We start from the raw sequence: 26,688 nt of genomic DNA on the forward strand, positions 1-26,688 counted from the left end.
TCTGCCTGGCCGGTTCCCCTCCACTGGGATTCTCTACCTCTAACCCTATTACAGGGGCTGAGTCACTGGCTTACTGGTGCTCTTTCATGCCGTCCCTAGGAGGGGTGCGTCACTTGAGTGGGTTGAGTTACTGACGTGATCTTCCTGTCTGGGTTGGCGCCCCCCCCTTGGTTTGTGCTGTGGTGGAGATCTTTGTGGGCTATACTCGGCCTTGTCTCAGGATTGTAAGTTGGTGGCTGAAGATATCCCTCTAGTGGTGTGGGGGCTGTGCTTTGGCAAAGTGGGTGGGGTTATATCCTTCCTGTTTGGCCCTGTCCGGGGGTATCATCGGATGGGGCCACAGTGTCTCCTGACCCCTCCTGTCTCAGCCTCCAGTATTTATGCTGCAGTAGTTTGTGTCGGGGGGCTAGGGCCAGTTGGTTATATCTGGAGTACTTCTCCTGTCTTATCCAGTGTCCTGTGTGAATTTAAGTATGCTCTCTCTAATTCTCTCCTTCTCTCTTTCTTTCTCTCTCTCGGAGGACCTGAGCCCTAGGACCATACGTCAGGACTACTGGGCATGATGACTCCTTGCTGTCCCCAGTCCACCTGGCCTTGCTGCTGTTCCAGTTTCAACTGTTCTGCCTGCAGTTATGGAACCCCTACCTGTCCCAGACCTGCTGTTTTCAACTCTTAATGATCGGCTATGAAAAGCCAACTGACATTTATTCCTGATTATTATTTGACCATGCTTGTCATTTATGAACATTTTGAACATCTTGGCCATGTTCTGTTATAATCTCCACCCGGCACAGCCAGAAGAGGACTGGCCACCCCTCATAGCCTGGTTCCTCTCTAGGTTTCTTCCTAGGTTTTGGCCTTTCTAGGGAGTTTTTCCTAGCCACCGTGCTTCTACACCTGCATTGCTTGCTGTTTGGGGTTTTAGGCTGGGTTTCTGTACAGCACTTCGAGATATTAGCTGATGTACGAAGGGCTATATAAAATAAACTTGATTGATTGATTGAATAGGCCATCATTGATTTTGGCCCAATAGGCCTGGCTTATTCCCACTTTTTCCCACAAACGTCTAAGACTACCTATTGAAAAATGTAAAATAAACAACTCTGCATCTCTGCCCAGCCTGGCAAGAGTGGCCCGAAGGGTGTAGCATCCCCAGCGGCTCTGCAAGCGCTGAAAGGATATTCTCTACTGCAGGCCTACTTTCCAGGCACCATCACATGAGCATGAAGCCCCAGACCTTGGCCAAACTCGTGTTTCTAAAAATGTATTCAAAGGCACTATAGACTGAGCCTAATAAGGCATTTTCCATTTAATTTGTATTTAATTCTAAGTCAGTCGCAGCCTACAGTATATGCGCAATTTATAGACTTTAATGATTTAATACAACAAACTGTTGCTTAAATGCTGAACACTTTATGTCCCTACCAGCCTAGTGCTTCACAATGTATTTCTTTGTAGGCCATAGCCTTGAAATAATTGAAAAACAGGAAAAAATTCAGACCCCTTGACTTTTTCCACATTTTGTTACAGCCTTGTTCTAAAATGGATTAAACTATTTTTCCCCTTCAACAATCTACACGCAATACCCCATAACGACAAAGCAAAACAGGTTTTATACATTTTTGCAAATGTATAAAAAAAAGAAATATTATATTTACATACAGTTGAAGTCTGAAGTTTACATACACCTTAACCAAATACATTTAAACTCAGTTGTTCACAATTCCTGACATTTAATCCTAGTAAAAATTCCCTGTCTTAGGTCAGTTAGGATCACCACTTTAATTTAAGAATGTGAAATGTCGGAATAATAGTAGAGAGAATGATTTATTTCAGCTTTCATTTCTTTCATCACATTCCCAGCGAGTTAGAAGTTTACATACACTCAATTAGTATTTGGTAGCATTGCCTTTAAATTGTTTAACTTGGGTCAAACGTTTCAGGTAGCCTTCCACAAGCTTCCCACAATAAGTTGGGTGAATTTTGGCCCATTCGTCCTGACAGAGCTGGTGTAGCTGAGTCAGGTTTGTAGGCCTCCTTGCTCGCACACGCTTTTTCAGTTTTGCCCACATATTTTCTATGGGTTCTACGGTTGGGATGGTGTTCTTCGGCTGGCATGCCTCCCCCTTTTTCCTCCAAACATAACGATGGTCATTATGGCCAAACAGTTCTATTTTTGTTTCATCAGACCAAAGGACATTTCTCCAAAAAGTACGATATTTGTCCCCATGTGCAGTTGAAAACCGTAGTCTGGCTTTTTTATGGCGGTTTTGGAGCAGTGGCTTCTTCCTTGCTGAGCAGGTTCAGGTTATGTCGATATAGGATTAGTTTCACTGTGAATAAAAATACTTCTGTACCTGTTTCCTCCAGCATCTTCACAATGTCCTTTGCTGTTGTTCTGGGATTGATTTGCACTTTTCGCACCACAGTACATTCATCTCTAGGAGACAGAACACGTCTCCTTCCTGAGTGGTATGACGGCTGCGTAGTCCCATGGTGTTTATACTTGCGTACTATTATTTGTACAGATGAATGTGGTACCTTCAGGCATTTGGAAATTGCTCCCAAGGATGAACCAGACTTGTGGAGGTCTACAATTTCTTTTCTGAGGTCTTGGCTGATTTCTTTTGATTTTCCCATGATGTCAAGCAAAGAGACACTGAGTTTGAAGGTAGGCCTTGAAATACATCCACAGGTACACCTCCAATTGACTCAAATTATGTCAATTCGCCTATCAGAAGCTTCTAAAGCCATGATGTCATTTTCTGGAATTTTCCAAGCTGTTTAAAGGCACAGTCAACTTAGTGTATGTAAACTTCTGACCCACTGGAATTGTGATACAGTGAATTATAAGTGAAATAATCTGTCTGTAAACAATTGTTGGAAAAGTTACTTGTGTCATGCACAAAGTAGATGTCCTAACCGACTTGCCAAAACTATAGTTTGTTAACAAGAAATTTGTGGAGTTTTAATGACTCCAACCTAAGTGTATGTAAACTTCCGACTTCAACTGTAAGTATTCAGACCCTTTACTCAGTACTTTATTGCGATTACAGCCTCGAGTCTTCTTGGGTATGGCACCGCAAGCTTGGCACACCTGTATTTGGGGAGTTTCTCCCATTCTTCTCTGCAGATCCTCTCAAGTTCTGTCAGGTTGAATGGCGAGTGTCGCTGCACAGCTGTTTTCAGGTCTCTCCAAAGATGTTAGATCGGGTTGAAGTCCGAGCTCTGGCTGAGCCACTCAATGACATTCAGAGACTTGTCCTGAGGGGTCTTGGCTGTGTGATTAGGGTCGCTATCCTGTTGGAAGGTGAACCTTCACCCCGGTCTGAGGTCCTGAGCGCTCTGGAGCAATTTTTCATCAATGATCTCTCTGTACTTTCCTCCGTTCATCTTTCCCTCGATCCTGTCTAGTCTCCCTTCCGCTGAAAAACATGCCCACAGCATGATGCTGCCACAACCATTCTTCACCGTAGGGATGGTGCCAGGTTTCCTCCAGATGTGACCATCGGGTTCTTGGTCACCTCCCTGAACAAGGCTCTTCTCCACCGATTGCTCAGTTTGGCCGGGCGGCCAGCTCTAGGAAGAGTCTTGGTGCTTCCAAACTTCTTCAATTTAAGAATGATGGTGGCCACTGTGTTCCTGGGGACTTTCAATGCTGCAGAAATGTTTTGGTACCCTTCCCCAGATCTGTGCCTCGACACAATCTTGTCGTCTCGGAGCTCTACGGACATTTCCTTCGACCTCATGGCTTGGTTTTTGCTCTGAAATGCACTGTCAACTATAGGACATTATATAGACAGGTGTGGGCCTTTCCAAATCATGTCCAATCAATTGAATTTACCACAAGTGGACTTCAATCAAGTTGTAGAAATATCTCAAGGATGATCAATGGAAACAGGACTCAAATTCTAGTCTCATAGCAAAGGGTCTGAATACTTATGTAAATAAGGTATTTATGTTTTTTATGTTTTCACCTTGTCATTTTTATTTATTTATTTTATTTCACCTTTATTTAACCAGGTAGGCAAGTTGAGAACAAGATTCTCATTTACAATTGCGACCTGGCCAAGATAAAGCAAAACAACACAGAGTTACACATGGAGTAAAACAAACATACAATCAATAATACAGTAGAAATAGAAATAATGGGGTGCAAAGGAGCAAAATAAATAAATACAGTAGGGGAAGAGGTAGTTGTTTGGGTTAAATTATAGATGGGCTATGTACAGGTGCAGTAATCTGTGAGCTGCTCTGACAGCTGGTGCTTAAAGCTAGTGAGGGAGATAAGTGTTCCCAGTTTCAGAGATTTGTGTAGTTCGTTCCAGTCATTGGCAGCAGAGAACTGGAAGGAGAGGCGGCCAAAGGAGAAATTGGCTTTGGGGGTGACCAGAGAGATATACCTGCTGGAGCGCGTGCTACAGGTGGGTGCTGCTATGGTGACCAGCGAGCTGAGATAAGGGGGGACTTTACCTAGCAGGGTCTTGTAGATGACCTGGAGCCAGTGGGTTTGGCGACGAGTATGAAGCGAGGGCCAGCCAACGAGAGTGTACAGGTCGCAGTGGTGGGTAGTATATGGGGCTTTGGTGACAAAACGGATGGCACTGTGATAGACTGCATCCAATTTATTGAGTAGGGTATTGGAGGCAATTTTGTAAATGACATCGCCGAAGTCGAGGATCAGTAGGATGGTCAGTTTTACGAGGGTATGTTTGGCAGCATGAGTGAAGGATGCTTTGTTGCAAAATAGGAAGCCAATTCTAGATTTAACTTTGGATTGGAGATGCTTAATGTGAGTCTGGAAGGAGAGTTTACAGTCTAAACAGACACCTAGGTATTTGTAGTTGTCCACATATTCTAAGTCAGAACCGTCCAGAGTAGTGATGCTGGACGGGCGGGCAGGTGCTGGCAGCGATCTGTTGAAGAGCATGCATTTAGTTTTACTTGTATTTAAGAGCAGTTGGAGGCCACGGAAGGAGAGTTGTATAGCATTGAAGCTCGTCTGGAGGGTTGTTAACACAGTGTCCAAAGAAGGGCCAGAGGTATACAGAATGGTGTCGTCTGCATAGAGGTGGATCAGAGACTCACCAGCAGCAAGAGCGACATCATTGATGTATAGAGAGAAGAGTTGGCCCAAGAATTGAACCCTGTGGCACCCCCATAGAGACTGCCAGAGGCCCGGACAACAGGCCCTCCGATTTGACACACTGAACTCTATCAGAGAAGTAGTTGGTGAACCAGGCGAGGCAATCATTTGAGAAACCAAGGCTATTGAGTCTTTTTTATTTATTTTTATTTTTATTTCACCTTTATTTAACCAGGTAGGCTAGTTGAGAACAAGTTCTCATTTGCAACTGCGACCTGGCCAAGATAAAGCATAGCAGTGTGAACAGACAACAACACAGAGTTACACATGGAGTAAACAATAAACAAGTCAATAACATGGTAGAAAAAAAGAGAATCTATATACAATGTGTGCAAAAGGCATGAGGTAGGCAATAAATCGAATAATTACAATTTAGCAGATTAACACTGGAGTGATAAATCATCAGATGATCATGTGCAAGTAGAGATACTGGTGTGCAAAAGAGCAGAAAAGTAAATAAATAAAAGCAGTATGGGGGGTGAGGTAGGTAAATTGGGTGGGCTATATACCGATGGACTATGTACAGCTGCAGCGATCGGTTAGCTGCTCGGATAGCAGATGTTTAAAGTTGTTGAGGGAGATAAAAGTCTCCAACTTCACAGATTTTTGCAATTCGTTCCAGTTGCAGGCAGCAGAGAACTGGAAGGAAAGGCGTCCAAATGAGGTTTTGGCTTTAGGGATGATCAGTGAGATACACCTGCTGGAGCGCGTGCTACGGGTGGGTGTAGCCATCGTGACCAGTGAACTGAGATAAGGCGGCACTTTACCTAGCATAGCCTTGTAGATGACCTGGAGCCAGTGGGTCTGACGACGAACATGTAGCGAGGGCCAGCCGACTAGGGCATACAGGTCGCAGTGGTGGGTCATATAAGGTGCTTTAGTAACAAAACGGATGGCACTATGATAAACTGCATCCAGTTTGCTGAGTAGAGTATTGGAAGCTATTTTGTAGATGACATCGCCGAAGTCGAGGATCGGTAGGATAGTCAGTTTTACTAGGGTAAGTTTGGCGGCGTGAGTGAAGGAGGCTTTGTTGCGAAATAGAAAGCCGATTCTAGATTTGATTTTGGATTGGAGATGTTTGATATGAGTCTGGAAGGAGAGTTTGCAGTCTAGCCAGACACCTAGGTACTTATAGATGACCACATATTCTAGGTCGGAACCGTCCAGGGTGGTGATGCTAGTCGGGCGTGCGGGTGCAGGCAGCGAACAGTTGAAAAGCATGCATTTGGTTTTACTAGCGTTTAAGAGCAGTTGGAGGCCACGGAAGGAGTGTTGTATGGCATTGAAGCTCGTTTGGAGGTTAGATAGCACAGTGTCCAAGGAAGGGCCAGAAGTATACAGAATGGTGTCGTCTGCGTAGAGGTGGATCAGGGAATCGCCCGCAGCAAGAGCAACATCATTGATATATACAGAGAAAAGAGTCGGCCCGAGAATTGAACCCTGTAGTACCCCCGTAGAGACTGCCAGAGGACCGGACAACATGCCCTCCGATTTGACACACTGAACTCTGTCTGCAAAGTAGTTGGTGAACCAGGCAAGGTCATTAGAAAAACCGAGGCTACTGAGTCTGCCGATAAGAATATGGTGATTGACAGAGTCGAAAGCCTTGGCCAGGTTGATGAAGACGGCTGCACAGTAATGTCTTTTATCGATGGCGGTTATGATATCGTTTAGTACCTTGAGCGTGGCTGAGGTGCACCCGTGACCGGCTCGGAAACCGGATTGCACAGCGGAGAAGGTACGGTGGGATTCGAGATGGTCAGTGATCTGTTTGTTGACTTGGCTTTCGAAGACCTTAGATAGGCAGGGCAGGATGGATATAGGTCTGTAACAGTTTGGGTCCAGGGTGTCTCCCCCTTTGAAGAGGGGGATGACCGCGGCAGCTTTCCAATCCTTGGGGATCTCAGATGATACGAAGGAGAGGTTGAACAGGCTGGTAATAGGGGGTGCGACAATGGCGGCGGACAGTTTCAGAAATAGGGGGTCCAGATTGTCAAGCCCAGCTGATTTGTATGGGTCCAGATTTTCCAGCTCTTTCAGAACATCTGCTATCTGGATATGGGTAAAGGAGAAGCTGGGTAGGCTTGGGCGAGTAGCAGCGGGGGGGGCGGGGCTGTTGGCCAAGGTTGGAGTCGCCAGGAGGAAGGCATGGCCAGCCATTGAGAAATGCTTGTTGAAGTTTTCGATTATCACGGATTTATCGGTGGTGACCGTGTTACCTAGCCTCAGTGCAGTGGGCAGCTGGGAGGAGGTGCTCTTGTTCTCCATGGACTTTACAGTATCCCAGAACTTTTTGGAGTTAGAGCTACAGGATGCAAATTTCTGCTTGAAAAAGCTGGCCTTTGCTTTCCTGACTGACTGCGTGTATTGGTTCCTGACTTCCCTGAACAGTTGCATATCGCGGGGGCTCTTCGATGCTATTGCAGTTCGCCACAGGATGTTTTTGTGCTGGTCGAGGGCAGTCAGGTCTGGAGTGAACCAAGGGCTATATCTGTTCTTAGTTCTGCATTTTTTGAACGGAGCATGCTTGTCTAATATGGTGAGGAAGTAACTTTTAAAGAATGACCAGGCATCCTCAACTGACGGGATGAGGTCAATATCCTTCCAGGGTACCCGGGCCAGGTCGATTAGAAAGGCCTGCTCGCAGAAGTGTTTTAGGGAGCGTTTGACAGTGATGAGGGGTGGTCGTTTGACCGCGGACCCGTAGCGGATACAGGCAATGAGGCGGTGATCGCTGAGATCTTGATTGAAGACAGCAGAGGTGTATTTGGAGGGCAAGTTGGTCAGGATAATGTCTATTAGGGTGCCCATGTTTACGGATTTAGGGTTGTACCTGGTGGGTTCCTTGATGATTTGTGTGAGACTGAGGGCATCAAGCTTAGATTGTAGGACTGCCGGGGTGTTAAGCATATCCCAGTTTAGGTCACCTAACAGAACAAACTCTGAAGCTAGATGGGGAGCGATCAATTCACAGATGGTGTCCAGGGCACAGCTGGGAGCTGAGGGGGGTCGGTAGCAGGCGGCAACAGTGAGAGACTTATTTCTGGAGAGATTCATTTTTAAAATTAGAAGTTCGAACTGTTTGGGCATAGACCTGGAAAGTATGACAGAACTTTGCAGGCTATCTCTGCAGTAGATTGCAACTCCTCCCCCTTTGGCAGTTCTATCTTGACGGAAAGTGTTATAGTTGGGTATGGAAATCTCAGAATTTTTGGTGGCCTTCCTAAGCCAGGATTCAGACACGGCAAGGACATCAGGGTTGGCAGAGTGTGCTAAAGCGGTGAGTAAGACAAACTTAGGGAGGAGGCTTCTGATGTTGACATGCATGAGGCCAAGGCTTTTTCGATCACAGAAGTCAACAAATGAGGGTGCCTGGGGACATGCAGGGCCTGGGTTTACCTCCACATCACCCGAGGAACAGAGGAGTAGTAGGATGAGGGTGCGGCTAAAGGCTATCAAAACTGGTCGCCTAGAGCGTTGGGGACAAGGAATAAAAGGAGCAGATTTATGGGCGTGGTAGAATAGATTCTGGGCATAATGTGCAGACAGGGGTATGGTGGGGCACGGGTACAGCGGAGGCAAGCCCAGGCACTGGGTGATGATAAGAGAGGTTGTATCTCTGGACATGCTGGTCTCAATGGGTCAGGTCACCGCATGTGTGGGAGGTGGGACAAAGGAGGTATCAGAGGTACGGAGAGTGGAACTACGGGGTCCATTGCAAACCAAAACAATGATAACTAGCCTGAACAACAGTATACAAGGCATATTGATATTTGAGAGAGACATACAGTAAGGCATAAAGTGATTGCAGGTCTTGATTGGGAGAGCTAGCTAAAACAACAGGTGAGATAACAGCAGCTAGTCAGCTAACACAGCAACAGCAGGTAAAAATGGCGACGACTAGGCAGAGAGGGTCGGATTAACTACACACAGAGCCTGAGTTAAAACACAGAGCCGACAGATAAAACACAAATAAACAGAATGGAGTACCGTGAATTAATGGACAGTCCGGCAGGCATCAGCTATGTAGCCAAGTGATCATAGTGTCCAGGGGGCAGCCGTAGATGGAGCAGGGAAGCCGCCACTAAGCTAGCACGCGGCGTTTAAAGTTAGTAGCCCGGGGGGTGGTCTGCTCAGACGGAGGGGGTCTGCTCAGACGGAGGCCGGTTGAGGGCACAGGCCGGTTGAAGTCTGCCGATGAGGATGTGGTGATTGACAGAGTCGAAAGCCTTGGCCAGGTCAGTGAATACGGCTGCACAGTATTGTTTCTTATCGTTGGCGGTTAAGATATCGTTTAGGACCTTGAGCGTGGCTGAGGTGCACCCATGACCAGCTCTGAAACCAGATTGCATAGCGGAGAAGGTGCGGTGGGATTCGAAATGGTCGGTAATCTGTTTGTTGACTTGGCTTTCGAAGACCTTAGATAGGCAGGGCAGGATGGATATAGGTCTGTAACAGTTTGGGTCCAGGGTGTCTCCCCCTTTGAAGAGGGGGATGACCGCGGCAGCTTTCCAATCCTTGGGGATCTCAGATGATACGAAGGAGAGGTTGAACAGGCTGGTAATAGGGGGTGCGACAATGGCGGCGGACAGTTTCAGAAATAGGGGGTCCAGATTGTCAAGCCCAGCTGATTTGTATGGGTCCAGGTTTTCCAGCTCTTTCAGAACATCTGCTATCTGGATATGGGTAAAGGAGAAGCTGGGTAGGCTTGGGCGAGTAGCAGCGGGGGGGGCGGGGCTGTTGGCCAAGGTTGGAGTCGCCAGGAGGAAGGCATGGCCAGCCATTGAGAAATGCTTGTTGAAGTTTTCGATTATCACGGATTTATCGGTGGTGACCGTGTTACCTAGCCTCAGTGCAGTGGGCAGCTGGGAGGAGGTGCTCTTGTTCTCCATGGACTTTACAGTATCCCAGAACTTTTTGGAGTTAGAGCTACAGGATGCAAATTTCTGCTTGAAAAAGCTGGCCTTTGCTTTCCTGACTGACTGCGTGTATTGGTTCCTGACTTCCCTGAACAGTTGCATATCGCGGGGGCTCTTCGATGCTATTGCAGTTCGCCACAGGATGTTTTTGTGCTGGTCGAGGGCAGTCAGGTCTGGAGTGAACCAAGGGCTATATCTGTTCTTAGTTCTGCATTTTTTGAACGGAGTATGCTTGTCTAATATGGTGAGGAAGTAACTTTTAAAGAATGACCAGGCATCCTCAACTGACGGGATGAGGTCAATATCCTTCCAGGGTACCCGGGCCAGGTCGATTAGAAAGGCCTGCTCGCAGAAGTGTTTTAGGGAGCGTTTGACAGTGATGAGGGGTGGTCGTTTGACCGCGGACCCGTAGCGGATACAGGCAATGAGGCAGTGATCGCTGAGATCTTGATTGAAGACAGCAGAGGTGTATTTGGAGGGCAAGTTGGTCAGGATAATGTCTATTAGGGTGCCCATGTTTACGGATTTAGGGTTGTACCTGGTGGGTTCCTTGATGATTTGTGTGAGATTGAGGGCATCAAGCTTAGATTGTAGGACTGCCGGGGTGTTAAGCATATCCCAGTTTAGGTCACCTAACAGAACAAACTCTGAAGCTAGATGGGGAGCGATCAATTCACAGATGGTGTCCAGGGCACAGCTGGGAGCTGAGGGGGGTCGGTAGCAGGCGGCAACAGTGAGAGACTTATTTCTGGAGAGATTCATTTTTAAAATTAGAAGTTCGAACTGTTTGGGCATAGACCTGGAAAGTATGACAGAACTTTGCAGGCTATCTCTGCAGTAGATTGCAACTCCTCCCCCTTTGGCAGTTCTATCTTGACGGAAAGTGTTATAGTTGGGTATGGAAATCTCAGAATTTTTGGTGGCCTTCCTAAGCCAGGATTCAGACACGGCAAGGACATCAGGGTTGGCAGAGTGTGCTAAAGCGGTGAGTAAGACAAACTTAGGGAGGAGGCTTCTGATGTTGACATGCATGAGGCCAAGGCTTTTTCGATCACAGAAGTCAACAAATGAGGGTGCCTGGGGACATGCAGGGCCTGGGTTTACCTCCACATCACCCGAGGAACAGAGGAGTAGTAGGATGAGGGTGCGGCTAAAGGCTATCAAAACTGGTCGCCTAGAGCGTTGGGGACAAGGAATAAAAGGAGCAGATTTATGGGCGTGGTAGAATAGATTCTGGGCATAATGTGCAGACAGGGGTATGGTGGGGCACGGGTACAGCGGAGGCAAGCCCAGGCACTGGGTGATGATAAGAGAGGTTGTATCTCTGGACATGCTGGTCTCAATGGGTCAGGTCACCGCATGTGTGGGAGGTGGGACAAAGGAGGTATCAGAGGTACGGAGAGTGGAACTACGGGGTCCATTGCAAACCAAAACAATGATAACTAGCCTGAACAACAGTATACAAGGCATATTGATATTTGAGAGAGACATACAGTAAGGCATAAAGTGATTGCAGGTCTTGATTGGGAGAGCTAGCTAAAACAACAGGTGAGATAACAGCAGCTAGTCAGCTAACACAGCAACAGCAGGTAAAAATGGCGACGACTAGGCAGAGAGGGTCGGATTAACTACACACAGAGCCTGAGTTAAAACACAGAGCCGACAGATAAAACACAAATAAACAGAATGGAGTACCGTGAATTAATGGACAGTCCGGCAGGCATCAGCTATGTAGCCAAGTGATCATAGTGTCCAGGGGGCAGCCGTAGATGGAGCAGGGAAGCCGCCACTAAGCTAGCACGCGGCGTTTAAAGTTAGTAGCCCGGGGGGTGGTCTGCTCAGACGGAGGGGGTCTGCTCAGACGGAGGCCGGTTGAGGGCACAGGCCGGTTGAAGTCTGCCGATGAGGATGTGGTGATTGACAGAGTCGAAAGCCTTGGCCAGGTCAGTGAATACGGCTGCACAGTATTGTTTCTTATCGTTGGCGGTTAAGATATCGTTTAGGACCTTGAGCGTGGCTGAGGTGCACCCATGACCAGCTCTGAAACCAGATTGCATAGCGGAGAAGGTGCGGTGGGATTCGAAATGGTCGGTAATCTGTTTGTTGACTTGGCTTTCAAAGACCTTAGAAAGGCAGGGTAGGATAGATATAGGTCTGTAGCAGTTTGGGTCAAGAGTGTCCCCCCCTTTGAAGAGGGGTATGACCGCAGCTGCTTTCCAATCTTCGGGAATCTCAGACGACACGAAAGAGAGTGTGAACAGGCTAGTAATAGCGGTTGCTACAATTTCGGCAGATAATTTTAGAAAGAAAGGGTCCAGATTGTCAAGCCCGGCTGATTTGTAGGGGTCCAGATTTTGCAGCTCTTTCAGAACATCAGCTGACTGGATTTGGGAGAAGGAGAAATGGGGAAGGCTTGGGCGAGTTGCTGTGGGGGGTGCAGTGCTGTTGACCGGGGTAGGGGTAGCCAGGTGGAAAGCATGGCCAGCCGTAGAAAAATGCTTATTGAAATTATTGCTTATTGAATGCTTATTGAAACGATTTATCGGTGGTGACAGTGTTTCCTATCCTCAGTGCAGTGGGCAGCTGGGAGGAGGTGCTCTTATTCTCCATGGACTTTACAGTGTCCCAGAACTTTTTTGAGTTTGTGTTGCAGGAAGCAAATTTCTGCTTGAAAAAGCTAGCCTTGGCTTTTCTAACTGACTGTGTATATTGGTTTCTAACTTCCCTGAAAAGTTGTATATCACGGGGGCTGTTCGATGCTAATGCAGAACGCCACAGGATGTTTTTGTGTTGGTTAAGGGCAGTCAGGTCTGGAGAGAACCAAGGGCTATATCTGTTCCTGGGTCTACATTTCTTGAATGGGGCATGCTTATTTAAGATGGTGAGGAAGGCATTTTTTTTAAATAACCAGGCATCTTCGACTGACGGGATGAGGTCAATATTATTCCAGGATACCCGGGCCAGGTCGATTAGAAAGGCCTGCTCGCTGAAGTGTTTCAGGGAGCGTTTGACAGTGATGAGTGGAGGTCGTTTGACCGCTGACCCATTACTGACGCAGGCAATGAGGCAGTGATCGCTGAGATCTTGGTTGAAAACAGCAGAGGTGTATTTAGAGGGCAAGTTGGTCAGGATGATATCTATGAGGGTGCCCGTGTTTACGGCTTTGGGGTGGTCCCTGGTAGGTTCATTGATAATTTGTGTGAGATTGAGGGCATCAAGCTTAGATTGTAGGATGGCTGGGGTGTTAAGCATATCCCAGTTTAGGTCATGATGGAGTATTGCGTGTAGATTGATGAGGGGAAAAATCATTTAATTCATTTTAGAATAAGGCTGTCAAGTAACAAAACATGGAAAAAGTCAAGGGGTCTGAATAATTTCCGAATGCACTGTAATACAGTATAGACTAAATAATAGATTTTCGTTCCTTCTTAGTCTCCCTGTCTGGCTCCTGACCTATTTAGAGTGTTTATATGCTGTTTAATACGATATGTAGCCTTTTTGAAATGATAAGCGCTTCTTACATTCACCTTTTCATTTTTATTAAAATACTTTTCATTCAAATCAAATGGTTTGGTTTCAACTTCAAAACCAAATGGTACTGTAGGTCCAGGTAGTTTCAATAGATGGGTTTTGGTTCAATTGTGATTTTAATGAATAGAGCGAATTAAGAGCGGCATTTATTTTTATTTTTTGAGTGCAGAGCGGTTTTTAGCGGAGTGGTTGGAAAGGAGGTGGATGTCCATGAGCGATGAACAGAATTTCCGACTCAACTCTGCTCACATACTCTGGTAACTCTACAGACGGCTTGCTATTCATGGTGGTAAATCCTCTCATTCAATTCTCTCTTTTTATCTATCTCTCTGGTATAAGTATACTTACACACACTCCCTCCACTAGCGTGGTACACACACTCACACATACCCAAAATATACAGTCCTGCCACTCAGGTCTCCATAGAGCTATGCAGGGCCATGGAGAATGAAAACCTCAACACCAGAAAGAACTACAGATATAGTTCACCTGGCTACAGTCACTAGGACTTATTTCTCCTTCTCATTCTCCTTCTCTCCTCTCCTTCTCTTCTCTCCTCTCTCCCCTCCTGTGTGAGGCATGTTGAGCTCATCCAGCTATTCCTGTCCCTAGATAAGACTTACTTCCTCCCTCTATCCCTCCCTCCCTCCCTCTCACTCTATCACTCCCTCCCTCCCTCTCACTCTATCACTTCCTCCCTCCCTCTCACTCTATCCCTCCCTCCCTCTCCCTCTATCCCTCCCTCCCTCCCTCCTTCCTATCCCTCACTCTTTCTCTCTTCCAACAGACCAACAGAAGGGCTTACTTACATACAGTTGCTGCTGGAGGTCCTGATATGCCCTTCCTCTCTCCTTCCCCTCTTTCCTTCCCCTGTTTCTTTCCTCTCTCCGTCCTCCCTCCTTCCTTCCTCTCTTTCATTCCTCCCTCTCTTTCCTTCCCTCTTCCCCTCTTTCCTTCCTGTCTCCTTCCTCTCTACGTCCCTTCTTTCCTTCCTGTCTGCTTTCTCTCTTCGTCCTCTCTACTTCCTCCCCCCTTCCTCTCTACTTCCATTTTTCCCTTCCTATCTGTTTCCTCTCTCCTTCCTCTCTCCTTCCTCTCTTCTTCTTTTCTACTTCCCCTCTTTCCTTCCTGTCTGTTTACTCTCTTCTTCTTCTCTACTTCCCCTCTTTCCTTCCTGTCTGTTTACTCTCTCCTTCTTCTCTTCTTCTTCTCTACTTCCCCTCTTTCTTTCCTGTCTGTTTACTCTCTTCTTCTTCTCTACTTCCCCTCTTTCCTTCCTGTCTGTTTACTCTCTCCTTCTTCTCTTCTTCTTCTCTACTTCCCCTCTTTCTTTCCTGTCTGTTTACTCTCTTCTTCTTCTCTACTTCCCCTCTTTCCTTCCTGTCTGTTTACTCTCTCCTTCTTCTCTCCTTCCTTTCTTCTTCCTCTTTACTCTCCCTCTTTTCTGCCTCTCCTTCCTCTCTCAACTTTGTCTGGTGTTCTCATGGTGTTCAACCATAGTGCTGTATATGTGTGTCATGATAATAGTAGTGTGTGTGTGCGTGCGTGCGCGTGTGCGTGACTCACGTTTCACATCCTCATCCTCAATAGTGGTGTTGCTGTCAGATGAATCCTGCAGACACAGAGAGACATGTCAGTGACAGGTTAACCCAGATACACACTCACACACACGCACACTACTATTATCATGACACACACATACAGTGCTATGGTTAAACACCATGAGAACACCAAACTCAGTTTCCCCCATTCAGTGTGCTGTCCCATACATGCAGTGGTCTATAGCAGTAGAAACCACCAGATGGCAAGACATAGAGCACACCCACAGAGCCCGGTTCCATTTATTTCCACAAGATGGCGGTGGTGGACAAAATATCTCCACATAATGTAGTGTGGGTAGTCTTGTGTCAGTGCTGTTAGATTAAGCAGCTGTTCCCAGGTCTGTATGACTGCGGCATGCAGGCACACCAGACCTACAACCCACACAAAACTCCTCAACCAGGAGTCATGCTAGACACACGCACACACTATAATACGCTAACACACCAGCTTGCCAAGGACAGAGCGAGAGAAGATGAAGATGAGAGGACTGAAAGCAGGAGAGAAAAAGATGGAGGGATGGAAGAAGGATGTACCTTGTTCCTATCCACATGGATAACAGTGGTCTGAGGCTCCTATTGAGAGAAATAGAAAGAGAGGGGAGAAAGAAAGAGAGGGAGAGAGAAAACAACAGAGAGAGAGAGAGATGAAAAGGGATGACAGAGAGCAGAGTTGTAGGTGTTAGAGAAAAGACAGAGAAAGAGATATGAAGGAAGAGAGAGAGAAGAAAAGACAAGTTAAAATGAAGAAAGAGAGAGAGATTTCCCCCTGAGAAAGGGTTATCAAGGGGTTAATGAAGGAACTAAATGGTTATTCAAAGAATTCCTCTAAGAAAATGATATCAGAAACAAAAAATACTAGTCTCACTCAGGCATTTGTTCTCACACTGGCAAGAACCTAAAACGAACCCACATCAAACCCAAAGCCACCCTGCATATCTTCCGGGAGCTCCTAAATTGTGGATCTCTTCCTAAGTATTCACAGTTCACAGCAGGCCTAACAGAACACAGATTAACATACACCTGAGTGACACACACCAACACTGTTACCCACAAATAGAAAAAAACACCAAAGGAAGATGGCTTGTGACTGCACTTCTACCAGAAAGCCGCTGTCGCTACTCTATTACGGCTCCTTATAGCTACTACTACCTGACGAACCATAACTTACAAGTCATGCAGCTTCATCATACTCACAGTCGCACACACAAACAGTCGCACACATGCACACAATCACACACACAGAACGGCTTCTAATAGGTGGCTGGTGATGGGTGCAGAGTGCAGACAGACTAAGATAGAGAGAGAGTGAGAGAGATAGACACAAGAGACAGAGAGACAGAGAGACAGACAGACAGACAGACAGACAGACAGACAGACAGACAGACAGACAGACAGACAGACAGACAGACAGACAGACAGACAGACAGACAGACAGACAGACAGACAGACAGACAGACAGACAGACAGACAGACAGACAGACAGACAGAGAAGAACAGACAGACTGAGGACATAAAGACGGACAGAGAAAGAAGTTGAATAGAGACAGAGGGAGATAGAGTGATACATAAAGGAGGAGTGTACCAGTGCAGCAGAGGGGGTTCCTTTGGGGCTGGTGACTGTGCTGTTTCTCGTGCTGTTAGGCTGCAGAAGTGCACAGAAAACAAGGGGTTAAAACACGACACAACAGAGAAGTGAGAGGAGGTGTGGATGTGGGTGTATGGATGTGGGTGAATGGATGTGGGTGAGGTTAGAAAGGAGGCTGGTCTCGTGGTTGTGTTGCCACCGCCTGGTCACATGTTATGCCCCTGAAGGCAGCGTTTCAAATCCCCATTCTGCTACTCACTTTCTGTGCTACACTTCTATCATTACAACTTCAAAGAACACGTAAGGAGAGTGGAATTCCACTTTTTTAAAGAATTTAAAACATTAGGGGTCTCCCGAGTGGTGCAGGGGTCTAAGGCCTTGCATCACAGTGCAGCTGTGCCTCTAGAGATTCTCGTAACTGGCCGCGACCGGGAGACCCATGGGGCGGTGCACAATTGGCCCAGCATCGTCCGGGTTAGGGGAGGGTTTGGCCAGCAGGGATGTCCTTGTCCCATCGTGCTGTAGAAACTCCTGTGTCGGGCCGGGCGCAGTGCATGCTGACACGGTTGCCAGGTGTACGGTGTTTCCTCCAACACATTGGTGCGGCTGGCTTCCGGGTTAAGTGGGCTTTGTGTCAAGAAGCAGTGCGGCTTGGCAGGGTCGTGTTTCGGAGGACGCACGGCTCTCGTCCTTCGCCTCTCCCGAGTCCGTATGGGAGTTGCAGCGATGAGACAAGACTGTAACTACCAATTAGATACCACAAAATTGAGGAGAAAAAGGGGAAGGTAAAAAAAAATATATATATATATAACAAAAATATATATATAACAAAAATGAGACGGACTCATTCAAACCCAAAGGACTGATATACAGGGCAGGATCAATATTGTGAGTCAGTCGGTGTGCAGCCAGCCTATCAGAGGACCTGGTTAGTGTGAGGGAGCGAATTAGAAGTGATCGAGCCTGTCAGGCGGAGCAGGTCTCCCAGGAGATGTAGCAGTTTGTGGACTGTGAGGGCAACACCACCTCACTGCACAGTAAGGCATTGAAAACACAGCCATAATGGAAGCTCGTCTATCTAAAGGTAGACCGAACGGTTTTACAGAGTTCCTTTTGGCACACTTCTACTAGAGAATAGGTGAAATTAGCAAGGTGCCAATGTACAGTTTCATGAGGGTTTGATGATGTTGCAGGTAGAGATTATTTTGTGCAAATTCTTCCTATAGGCATATGAGATAAATACTGAATAAAGATATAAACGCAACATGTAAAGTGTTTCATGAGCTGAAATAAAAGATCCTAGAAATTTTCCATACGCTCAAAAAGCTTATTTCTTTGTGCACAAATTTGTTTACATGCCTGTTAGGGAGCATTTCTCCTTTGCCAAGATAATCCATCAACCTGACAGGTGTGGCATATCAAGAAGCTGATTAAACAGCATGATCATTACACAGGTTCACCTTGTGCTGGCGACAATAAAAGGCCATGTTAAATTGTGCAGTTTTGTCACACAAAACAATGCCACAGATGTCTCAAGGTTTGAGGTAGCGTGCAAATGGCATGTTGACTGTAAGAATGTCCACCAGAGCTGTTGCCAGATAATTTAATGTTAATTTCTCTACCATAAGCCGCCTCCAACGCTGTTTTAGAGAATTTGGCAGTACGTCCAACCGGCCTCACAACCGCAGACCACGTGTAACCACAACAGCCCAGGACCTCCACATCCAGCTTCTTCACCTGCGGGATCGTCTGAGACCAGCCACCCGGACAGCTGATGAAACTAAGGAGTATTCAGTCTGTAATAAAGCCCTTTTGTGGGGAAAAACTAATTCTGATTAGCTGGGCCTATGTGGGTGGCCCTGCTCAGTCATGTGAAATCCATAGATTAGGCCCTAATGAATTTATTTCAGTTGACTGATTTTCTTATATGAACTGTAACTCAGTAAAATTGTTCCATGTTGAGTTTATATTTTTGTTCAGAATAGATGCACTTTAGCTTGGAATGGGAAACACAATCATCAGAAAGTATTTATACGGCAGAGTTGTTGATGTAACGTAATCTGTACCACTAACCTTCCCAGACCACTAGGTATGGGACATGCAATACAAATAAAGTAATAGGATAAAATCCTCATTTTGATTATCAGCACCACTAATCACCCAAGCCACTTTTTGATGGCCTTTTCCCCATTCTTTTTTGTACAAGCCTCTTTTTTTGAGGGGGGTGCATTGTTTTCTACATAATAGTACTTCCTGATGTGTGTCGTTACTCTCCAATTTGAATTCTAATGATAGTTCGATTTAGATCTAATTCTGAGTTGACATCATGTAGGGCGAAGTAAACGCAATTATGATGACTACTGGACCTGGTCGTTTATTTTGACAGTAATTAGATTGCAACATTTAAGTCTCTAATGGAAGGAATCTCATATTTTTTTAATCATTCAAATACATTACCTATAACTATTACATGTGTTGTTTATGATGGGAATTGATCTTCAATTGTAAACCTCTATAGATTGTTTGTTTTAAAGGGGGATGTTACATGGTTTTTGATAACTTGGGTAGTATACAACCTATTTCGAAAATATGATTTGACATAAATACCCTCAATGGGGTTGTAAAACCAGGTTTTTATTTTATCTTTGGGAATCAATTTTATTTAGTCTTTTCATTGTTAATTTGATGCCTTTGGCCCCTTTCAAATTTGTCATTTTTGATTACTGAAACTTTCAAGTAAGTTGTTATTTTCAAGTTTGTGTTTCTTTCTGAGATGATTAAATGTTAGGATACAGTATCCATTTATGATATCCTTTAAACATTTGTTATAGCTTTTAAAGTCTATTGTGCATGTACAGAAGACTGAACGGAGGACAATAAGGCAGGTAGCCTAGCGATTAAGAGTGTTGGGCTAGTAACAGAAAGATTGCTGGTTCAAATCCCTGAGCCGACTAGGTGTCGATGTGGCCTTGAGCAAAGTACTTAACTCTAATTGCTATTGTAAGTTGCTCTAGATAAGAGTGTCTGCTAAATGAGGTACATCTCAGAGCGTGTGGTTAGCGTGCAGCCAGTCTATCAGAGGACCGCGTGAGAGGGGGAATCAGAAGTGACTAAGCCTGCATATTTCAAGACATTGCATATGGGGGTGTAGTGCGATTCCTGATGGGTTGGACGATTCTTAAGAATCAATCCGCCATCATTAACACAATGGACAAAATCTAATTATTTAAATATTGAAAGTGCGTGGTCTACTGAGAGAAACAACATGATGCAGTTTCAGGCCATGTGGTGGAAAGTGATGCAGCGCTGGAGATGGGGGTGTGTGCTAGTGGGTCTGGGCAGGTGGATGTCTATGTTTGGTTTGGTTTATAAAAGATCAAACAAAATGTTGCAAAAAATAAGTGATTGAGCCTATCAGAGGGTGTGATTTGTGTGTGTGGGCGGGATTAGAAGTTATTGAGTTTATCAGAGGGTGTGGTTAGTGTGTGTGGGTGGGGTTAGACATGATTGAGCCTCTCAGAGGGTGTGATTTGTGTGTGTGGGCGGGATTAGAAGTTATTGAGCCTATCAGAGGGTGTGGTTAGTGTGTGTGGGTGGGGTTAGCCATGATTGAGCCTCTCAGAGGGTGTGATTTGTGTGTGGGCGGGATTAGAAGTTATTGAGTTTATCAGAGGGTGTGGTTAGTGTGTGTGGGTGGGGTTAGACATGATTGAGCCTCTCAGAGGGTGCGATTTGTGTGTGGGCGGGATTAGAAGTTATTGAGTTTATCAGAGGGTCTGGTTAGTGCGTGAGCGGGATTAGAAATTATTGAGCCAAGATAGATAGACACCCTACAGCTCATTTACCCACAAACCTGATCAACTGAACAGAACAGAACTAAGCAGATCAAATCAATCAAATGATTTCAAGAATTGGATTGGGTCCTCCTCTCCATCCCAGCCCCCTCATCCTACACACCCACAGAGCATGTGTGAGATGTAGTGAGAGGCACTCCGATTCACTGAGAGTACAAAACATTAAGAACATCCTGTGTGTATCAAGAATAGTCCACCACCCACAGGACCTTGTAGAGAGTCCATGCCCCGACAAGTTGAGGCTGTTCTGAGAGGGGAGGGGGTGGGGGGGGGGGGGGGGGTAGGGGGAGGGGGGGGGGGGGGGGGGGGGCAACATATTAGGAAGGTGTTCCTAATGTTTGGTATACTCAGTGTATTTAACCAACACCAACACCAACAACATAAACCAGAACACAGACATTAGAGCAAGAGGAAAGGAGTGAGAGACAGACAGACAGACAGACAGACAGACAGACAGACAGACAGACAGACAGACAGACAGACAGACAGACAGACAGACAGACAGACAGACGACAGACAGACAGACAGACAGACAGACAGACACAGAGAGACAGACAAAGAGAGACAGACACAGAGAGACAGACAGACACAGACAGACAAACACAGAGAGACAGACAGACAGACACAGACAGACAGAAAAATATGGCAGTTACACACAACCCCAGAATAACATGCCAACATCACACAACCCCAGAATAACATGCCAACTACACACAACCCCAGAATAACATGCCAACATCACACAACCCCAGAACAACATGCCAACTACACACAACCCCAGAATAACATGCCAACTACACACAACCCCAGAATAACATGCCAACTACACACAACCCCAGAATAACATGCCAACATCACACAACCCCAGAATAACATGCCAACTACACACAACCGCAGAATAACATGCCAACTACACACAACCCCAGAATAACATGCCAACTACACACAACCCCAGAATAACATGCCAACTACACACAACCGCAGAATAACATGCCAACTACACACAACCCCAGAATAACATGCCAACTACACACAACCCCAGAATAACATGCCAACTACACACAACCGCAGAATAACATGCCAACTACACACGACACGTGACCAGCCCACCAGCTACTGAACAACATATCAATTACACACAATATCAGAAAAAACACAAGTGGCATGGAAATACAGTACAAACACACACACACACATACACAAACAAACCTTAGCTGATTATGTGTTTGGGAAAATGACCAGCCCTTCATTCAAGGTCTGATAATAGTTTGTCACAGTGATACTGCAACCGTAACAATGCAACATTAGCATATCTGTCTCTCTCTTTCTCCCTCGGGTGGAATGACTGACAGGTGACTCATCAGTAGAGACCACTGAAAGAGTATGATAGAGAGGAGAGGGGAAAGAGAGAGGAGAACAGAAGGAAGATAAGGAGGGGAGAGAGGAGAGGGGAGGAGAGAGAGGATAGGTGGGGAAGAGAGAAAAGGAGGATGGAGAGAGAACAAGACAGGAGAAAGAGGAGAGAAGAGGAAAGAAAAGGAGAAGAGGTGAAGAGAGAAGAAAAGGAGGGAAGAGAGGAAAAAGAGGAGAGAAGATGAGGAAAGAAAGAGGGGAGGAAGAGAAGAGGGGGGGAGAGAAGAGAAGAGGGGGGGAGAGAAGAGAAGAGGGGGGGAGAGAAGAGAAGAGGGGGGAGAGAAGAGAAGAGGGGGGAGAGAAGAGAAAAGGGGGGAAAGAAGAGAAGAGGGGGGAGAAGAGAAGAGGGGGGAGAGAAGAGGAGGGGGGAGAAGAGAAGAGGTGGGGAGAGAAGAGAAGAGGGGAGGAGAGAAGAGAAGAGGGGGGGAGAAAGGAGAAAATGGGGGGGAGAAGAGGGGGGAGAGAAGAGAAGAGGGGGAGAGAAGAGAAGAGGGGGGAAAGAAGAGAAGAGGGGGGAGAAGAGAAGAGGGGGGAGAGAAGAGGAGGGGGGGGAAGAGAAGAGGTGGGGAGAGAAGAGAAGAGGGGAGGAGAGAAGAGAAGAGGGGAGGAGAGAAGAGAAGAGGGGGGAGAAAGGAGAAAATGGGGGGGAGAAGAGGGGGGAGAGAAGAGAAGAGGGGGAGAGAAGAGAAGAGGGGGAGAGAAGAGAAGAGGGGGGGAGAGAAGAGAAGAGGTGGAGAGAAGAGAAGAGGGGGGGAGAGAAGAGAAGAGGTGGAGAGAAGAGGGGGGGAGAGAAAGGAGAAAAGGGGGGAGAGGGGGGAGAGGGATACAGTGATATCCTCACCAGGACCTTGGGACTGGATTTCCATCTCTGGTTGTAGCGATGGAATGGATGATGAGATGGAGAGAGAGATGAACACCATGAAGGGTATGAAGAATGCTGAGGATGAGTGTGGATTGTATGTCAAAATAAAAAAATGGTTTACACAAATTATCATATCACAAAAAAGAAACAAAAAATTAATCCAACAAATAATCATTCAAATATGGCATGTACAATAAACTTTGATTCTGCTCCTTTATGGACGTAGATGGAATAGATATATAACGGATATAGATTACTGCCTAAAGAGAAAGAATATGAGAAAAATACTTTAAAATATGTGTGTGTGTGTATTGAGATGGTTGCTAAGCGACGCCAGTGGTACTGATGGTACTGTAGCTTCTATTTTTGTCTTCCTGGTTCCCAAAGTTCAGAAACACAGCGAGAGTAGCCTTCCCATCCGACAGAACACACACACCGGCGTAGGTGAACTCATCTCACCCTTGAGGTGGTGGGGACAGGGAGTGGAGGGAGGGGAGGGAGGTCTGTAGTTGTGGGAGGATTTGGATGGAGTGATGGAGAGGAGAGACGAAGGGGTGATTCAGACAGATAGAGGGAGAGTAAGTGGTACTGTTAGTGCTGAAGAGGGTGAAACCGCTGATATTTAGTACTGTTGTGAGTAGGCAAAGATATGGAGATTGTGCTCTGGTTAGATAGACATGAGAGAATTATCCAATGTTGTGTGTTCATAAACGGTGTTAGTTATTGCCTTCATGCACAGTCAAGGATGAACAGTTTAATAATAAAGGATTAACAGAAATAATCATGTTAGAAACTGGAGATTCCTCTCCACAGCTGCAGTTGGCGAGCTGAACTTGGGAAGAATTGACACTGAGAGCTCGTGCTAGCTGTGACATCATCAGTAAATCTTAAATGGACGTGCTTTCTTACACAGCCACCCCAAATGTATGTAAAGACATTCTAAACAGGGAGAAGTCTGTTCTGCGTAGCAGGATCACCTGCATCTTCGTTGCAAGGACTTGGGGGGTGTACCAGCCGGCGGGCTACTGGCCGAAGGTAAGTCCAACCTTTGACCTAGATGGCAGCAGTCATGATGCATCCATCAGCTCCAGGGTAGGTAGGTATGTGTCACCTTCCCACCAGGGTCCACGATGAGGAACGCTTCACTGGGTGAACTGGAGAATGAATAGGACGCCACGTGTAGGGATCATGTTGTTGCCTGCACAGACTTTCCATGTGGCAAGCCTGCTGATGTCTGGGAGCTGAGGACTGAAACGAATGGACACAGGTCCACAGAATATTATTTGTAGCCGGTACTTCTTGGAGAGTTTGAAATATCAAAGGTAACTGAGGCATCTTGGAAAATAGCTCTGAGGGTGAGAGTCTCAGACTCAGTAGTGAGGTTGAGGTGCTGCACAGCCATTGTCAAGACGATGCTCCGCTCTGAGCCATCAGTTTCTGCGTCATCAAGCTCGATGGCGGGGGATTTCAGGATGGTGGCTAGCTTACACTGGACGAGTTGGTGGGTCTGACTGTACTTATCCAGCGGGGCTGACCGAACTTATCCAGCAGGTCTGACTGTACTTATCCAGCGGGGCTGACCGTACTTATCCAGCGGGGCTGACCGAACTTATCCAGCGGGGCTGACCGTACTTATCCTGCAGAGCTGACCGTGCTTATCCTGCAGAGCTGACCGTGCTTATCCAGCGGGGCTGACCGTACTTATCCTGCAGAGCTGACCGTGCTTATCCAGCGGGGCTGACCGTACTTATCCTGCGGGTCTGACTGTACTTATCCTGCGGGTCTGACTGTACTTATCCAGCGGGGCTGACCGTACTTATCCTGCAGAGCTGACCGTGCTTATCCAGCGGGGCTGACCGTACTTATCCTGCGGGTCTGACTGTACTTATCCTGCGGGTCTGACTGTACTTATCCAGCGGGGCTGACCGTACTTATCCTGCGGGTCTGACTGTACTTATCCTGCGGGGCTGACTGTACTTATCCAGCGGGGCTGACCGTACTTATCCAGCGGGTCTGACCGTACTTATCCAGCGGGGCTGACCGTACTTATCCAGCGGGGCTGACCGTACTTATCCAGCGGGGCTGACCGTACTTATCCAGCGGGGCTGACCGAACTTATCCAGCGGGGCTGACCGTACTTATCCTGCGGGGCTGACCGAACTTATCCAGCGGGGCTGACCGTACTTATCCAGCGGGGCTGACCGTACTTATCCTGCGGGGCTGACCGTACTTATCCTGCGGGGCTGACCGTACTTATCCAGCGGGGCTGACTGTACTTATCCTGCGGGGCTGACTGTACTTATCCAGCGGGGCTGACTGTACTTATCCTGAGGGGCTGACTGTACTTATTCAGCGGGGCTGACCGAACTTATCCAGCGGGGCTGACCGTACTTATCCTGCGGGGCTGACCGAACTTATCCAGCGGGGCTGACCGTACTTATCCAGCGGGGCTGACCGTACTTATCCTGCGGGGCTGACCGTACTTATCCAGCGGGGCTGACCGTACTTATCCAGCGGGGCTGACCGTACTTATCCAGCGGGGCTGACCGAACTTATCCAGCGGGGCTGACCGAACTTATCCTGCGGGGCTGACCGTACTTATCCAGCGGGTCTGACCGAACTTATCCAGCGGGTCTGACCGTACTTATCCAGCGGGGCTGACCGAACTTATCCTGCGGGGCTGACCGTACTTATCCTGCGGGGCTGACTGTACTTATCCTGCGGGCTGACCGCCCCCGTACTTTTCCTGCAGAGCTGACCGTACTTATCCAGCGGGGCTGACCGTACTTATCAGCGGGGCTGACCGTACTTATCCTGCGGGGCTGACCGAACTTATCCTGCGGGGCTGACCGTACTTATCCTGCGGGGCTGACCGTACTTATCCTGCGGGTGACCGTACTTATCGCGGGGCTGACCGTACTTATCCAGCGGGGCTGACCGTACTTATCCAGCGGGGCTGGACCGTACTTATCCAGCGGGGCTGACCGTACTTATCCAGCGGGGCTGACCGTACTTATCCAGCGGGGCTGACCTACATACCAGCGGGGCTGACTTATCCAGCGGGGCTGACCGTACTTATCCAGCGGGGCTGACTTATCCTGCGGGGCTGACCGTACTTATCCTGCGGGGCTGACCGTACTTATCCTGCAGAGCTGACCGTACTTATCCTGCGGGGCTGACCGTACTTATCCTGCAGAGCTGACCGTACTTATCCTGCAGAGCTGACCGTACTTATCCTGCAGAGCTGACCGTACTTATCCAGCGGGGCTGACCGTACTTATCCAGCGGGGCTGACTTATCCTGCGGGGCTGACCGTACTTATCCTGCAGAGCTGACCGTACTTATCCAGCGGGGCTGACCGTACTTATCCAGCGGGGCTGACCGTACTTATCCAGCGGGGCTGACTTATCCAGCGGGGCTGACCGTACTTATCCAGCGGGGCTGACTTATCCTGCGGGGCTGACCGTACTTATCCTGCAGAGCTGACCGTACTTATCCAGCGGGGCTGACCGTACTTATCCTGCGGGGCTGACCGTACTTATCCTGCAGAGCTGACCGTACTTATCCTGCGGGGCTGACCGTTTATCCTGCAGAGCTGACCGTACTTATCTGCAGAGCTGACGTACTATCCAGCGGGGCTGACCGTACTTATCAGCGGGGCGACTTATCCTGCGGGGCTGACCGTACTTATCCTGCAGAGCTGACCGTACTTATCCACGGGGCTGACCGTACTTATCCAGCGGGGCTGACCGTACTTATCCAGCGGGGCTGACT

The 26,688-nt window shown here is 47.3% G+C and overlaps 1 protein-coding gene across 1 annotated transcript in view; it reads right to left on the minus strand.

The window, feature by feature from the left end:
• The window catches only part of LOC120026217 (calcium/calmodulin-dependent protein kinase type II subunit beta-like), a 76,591-nt gene that overhangs the window by 5,859 nt on the left and 44,044 nt on the right, over nt 1-26,688 (minus strand). Inside the window, exons 15-17 of the mRNA XM_038971040.1 lie at nt 16,783-16,842; nt 15,735-15,773; nt 15,166-15,211 (exon numbers count right to left, since the gene is read on the minus strand). Coding sequence (XP_038826968.1) covers nt 15,166-15,211; nt 15,735-15,773; nt 16,783-16,842 — 145 coding nt within the window. The remainder of the gene's footprint in view (nt 1-15,165; nt 15,212-15,734; nt 15,774-16,782; nt 16,843-26,688) is intronic.

Source organism: Salvelinus namaycush, chromosome 31 (genome assembly GCF_016432855.1).
Source record: "Salvelinus namaycush isolate Seneca chromosome 31, SaNama_1.0, whole genome shotgun sequence".
Classification (NCBI taxonomy): Eukaryota; Metazoa; Chordata; class Actinopteri; order Salmoniformes; family Salmonidae; genus Salvelinus; species Salvelinus namaycush.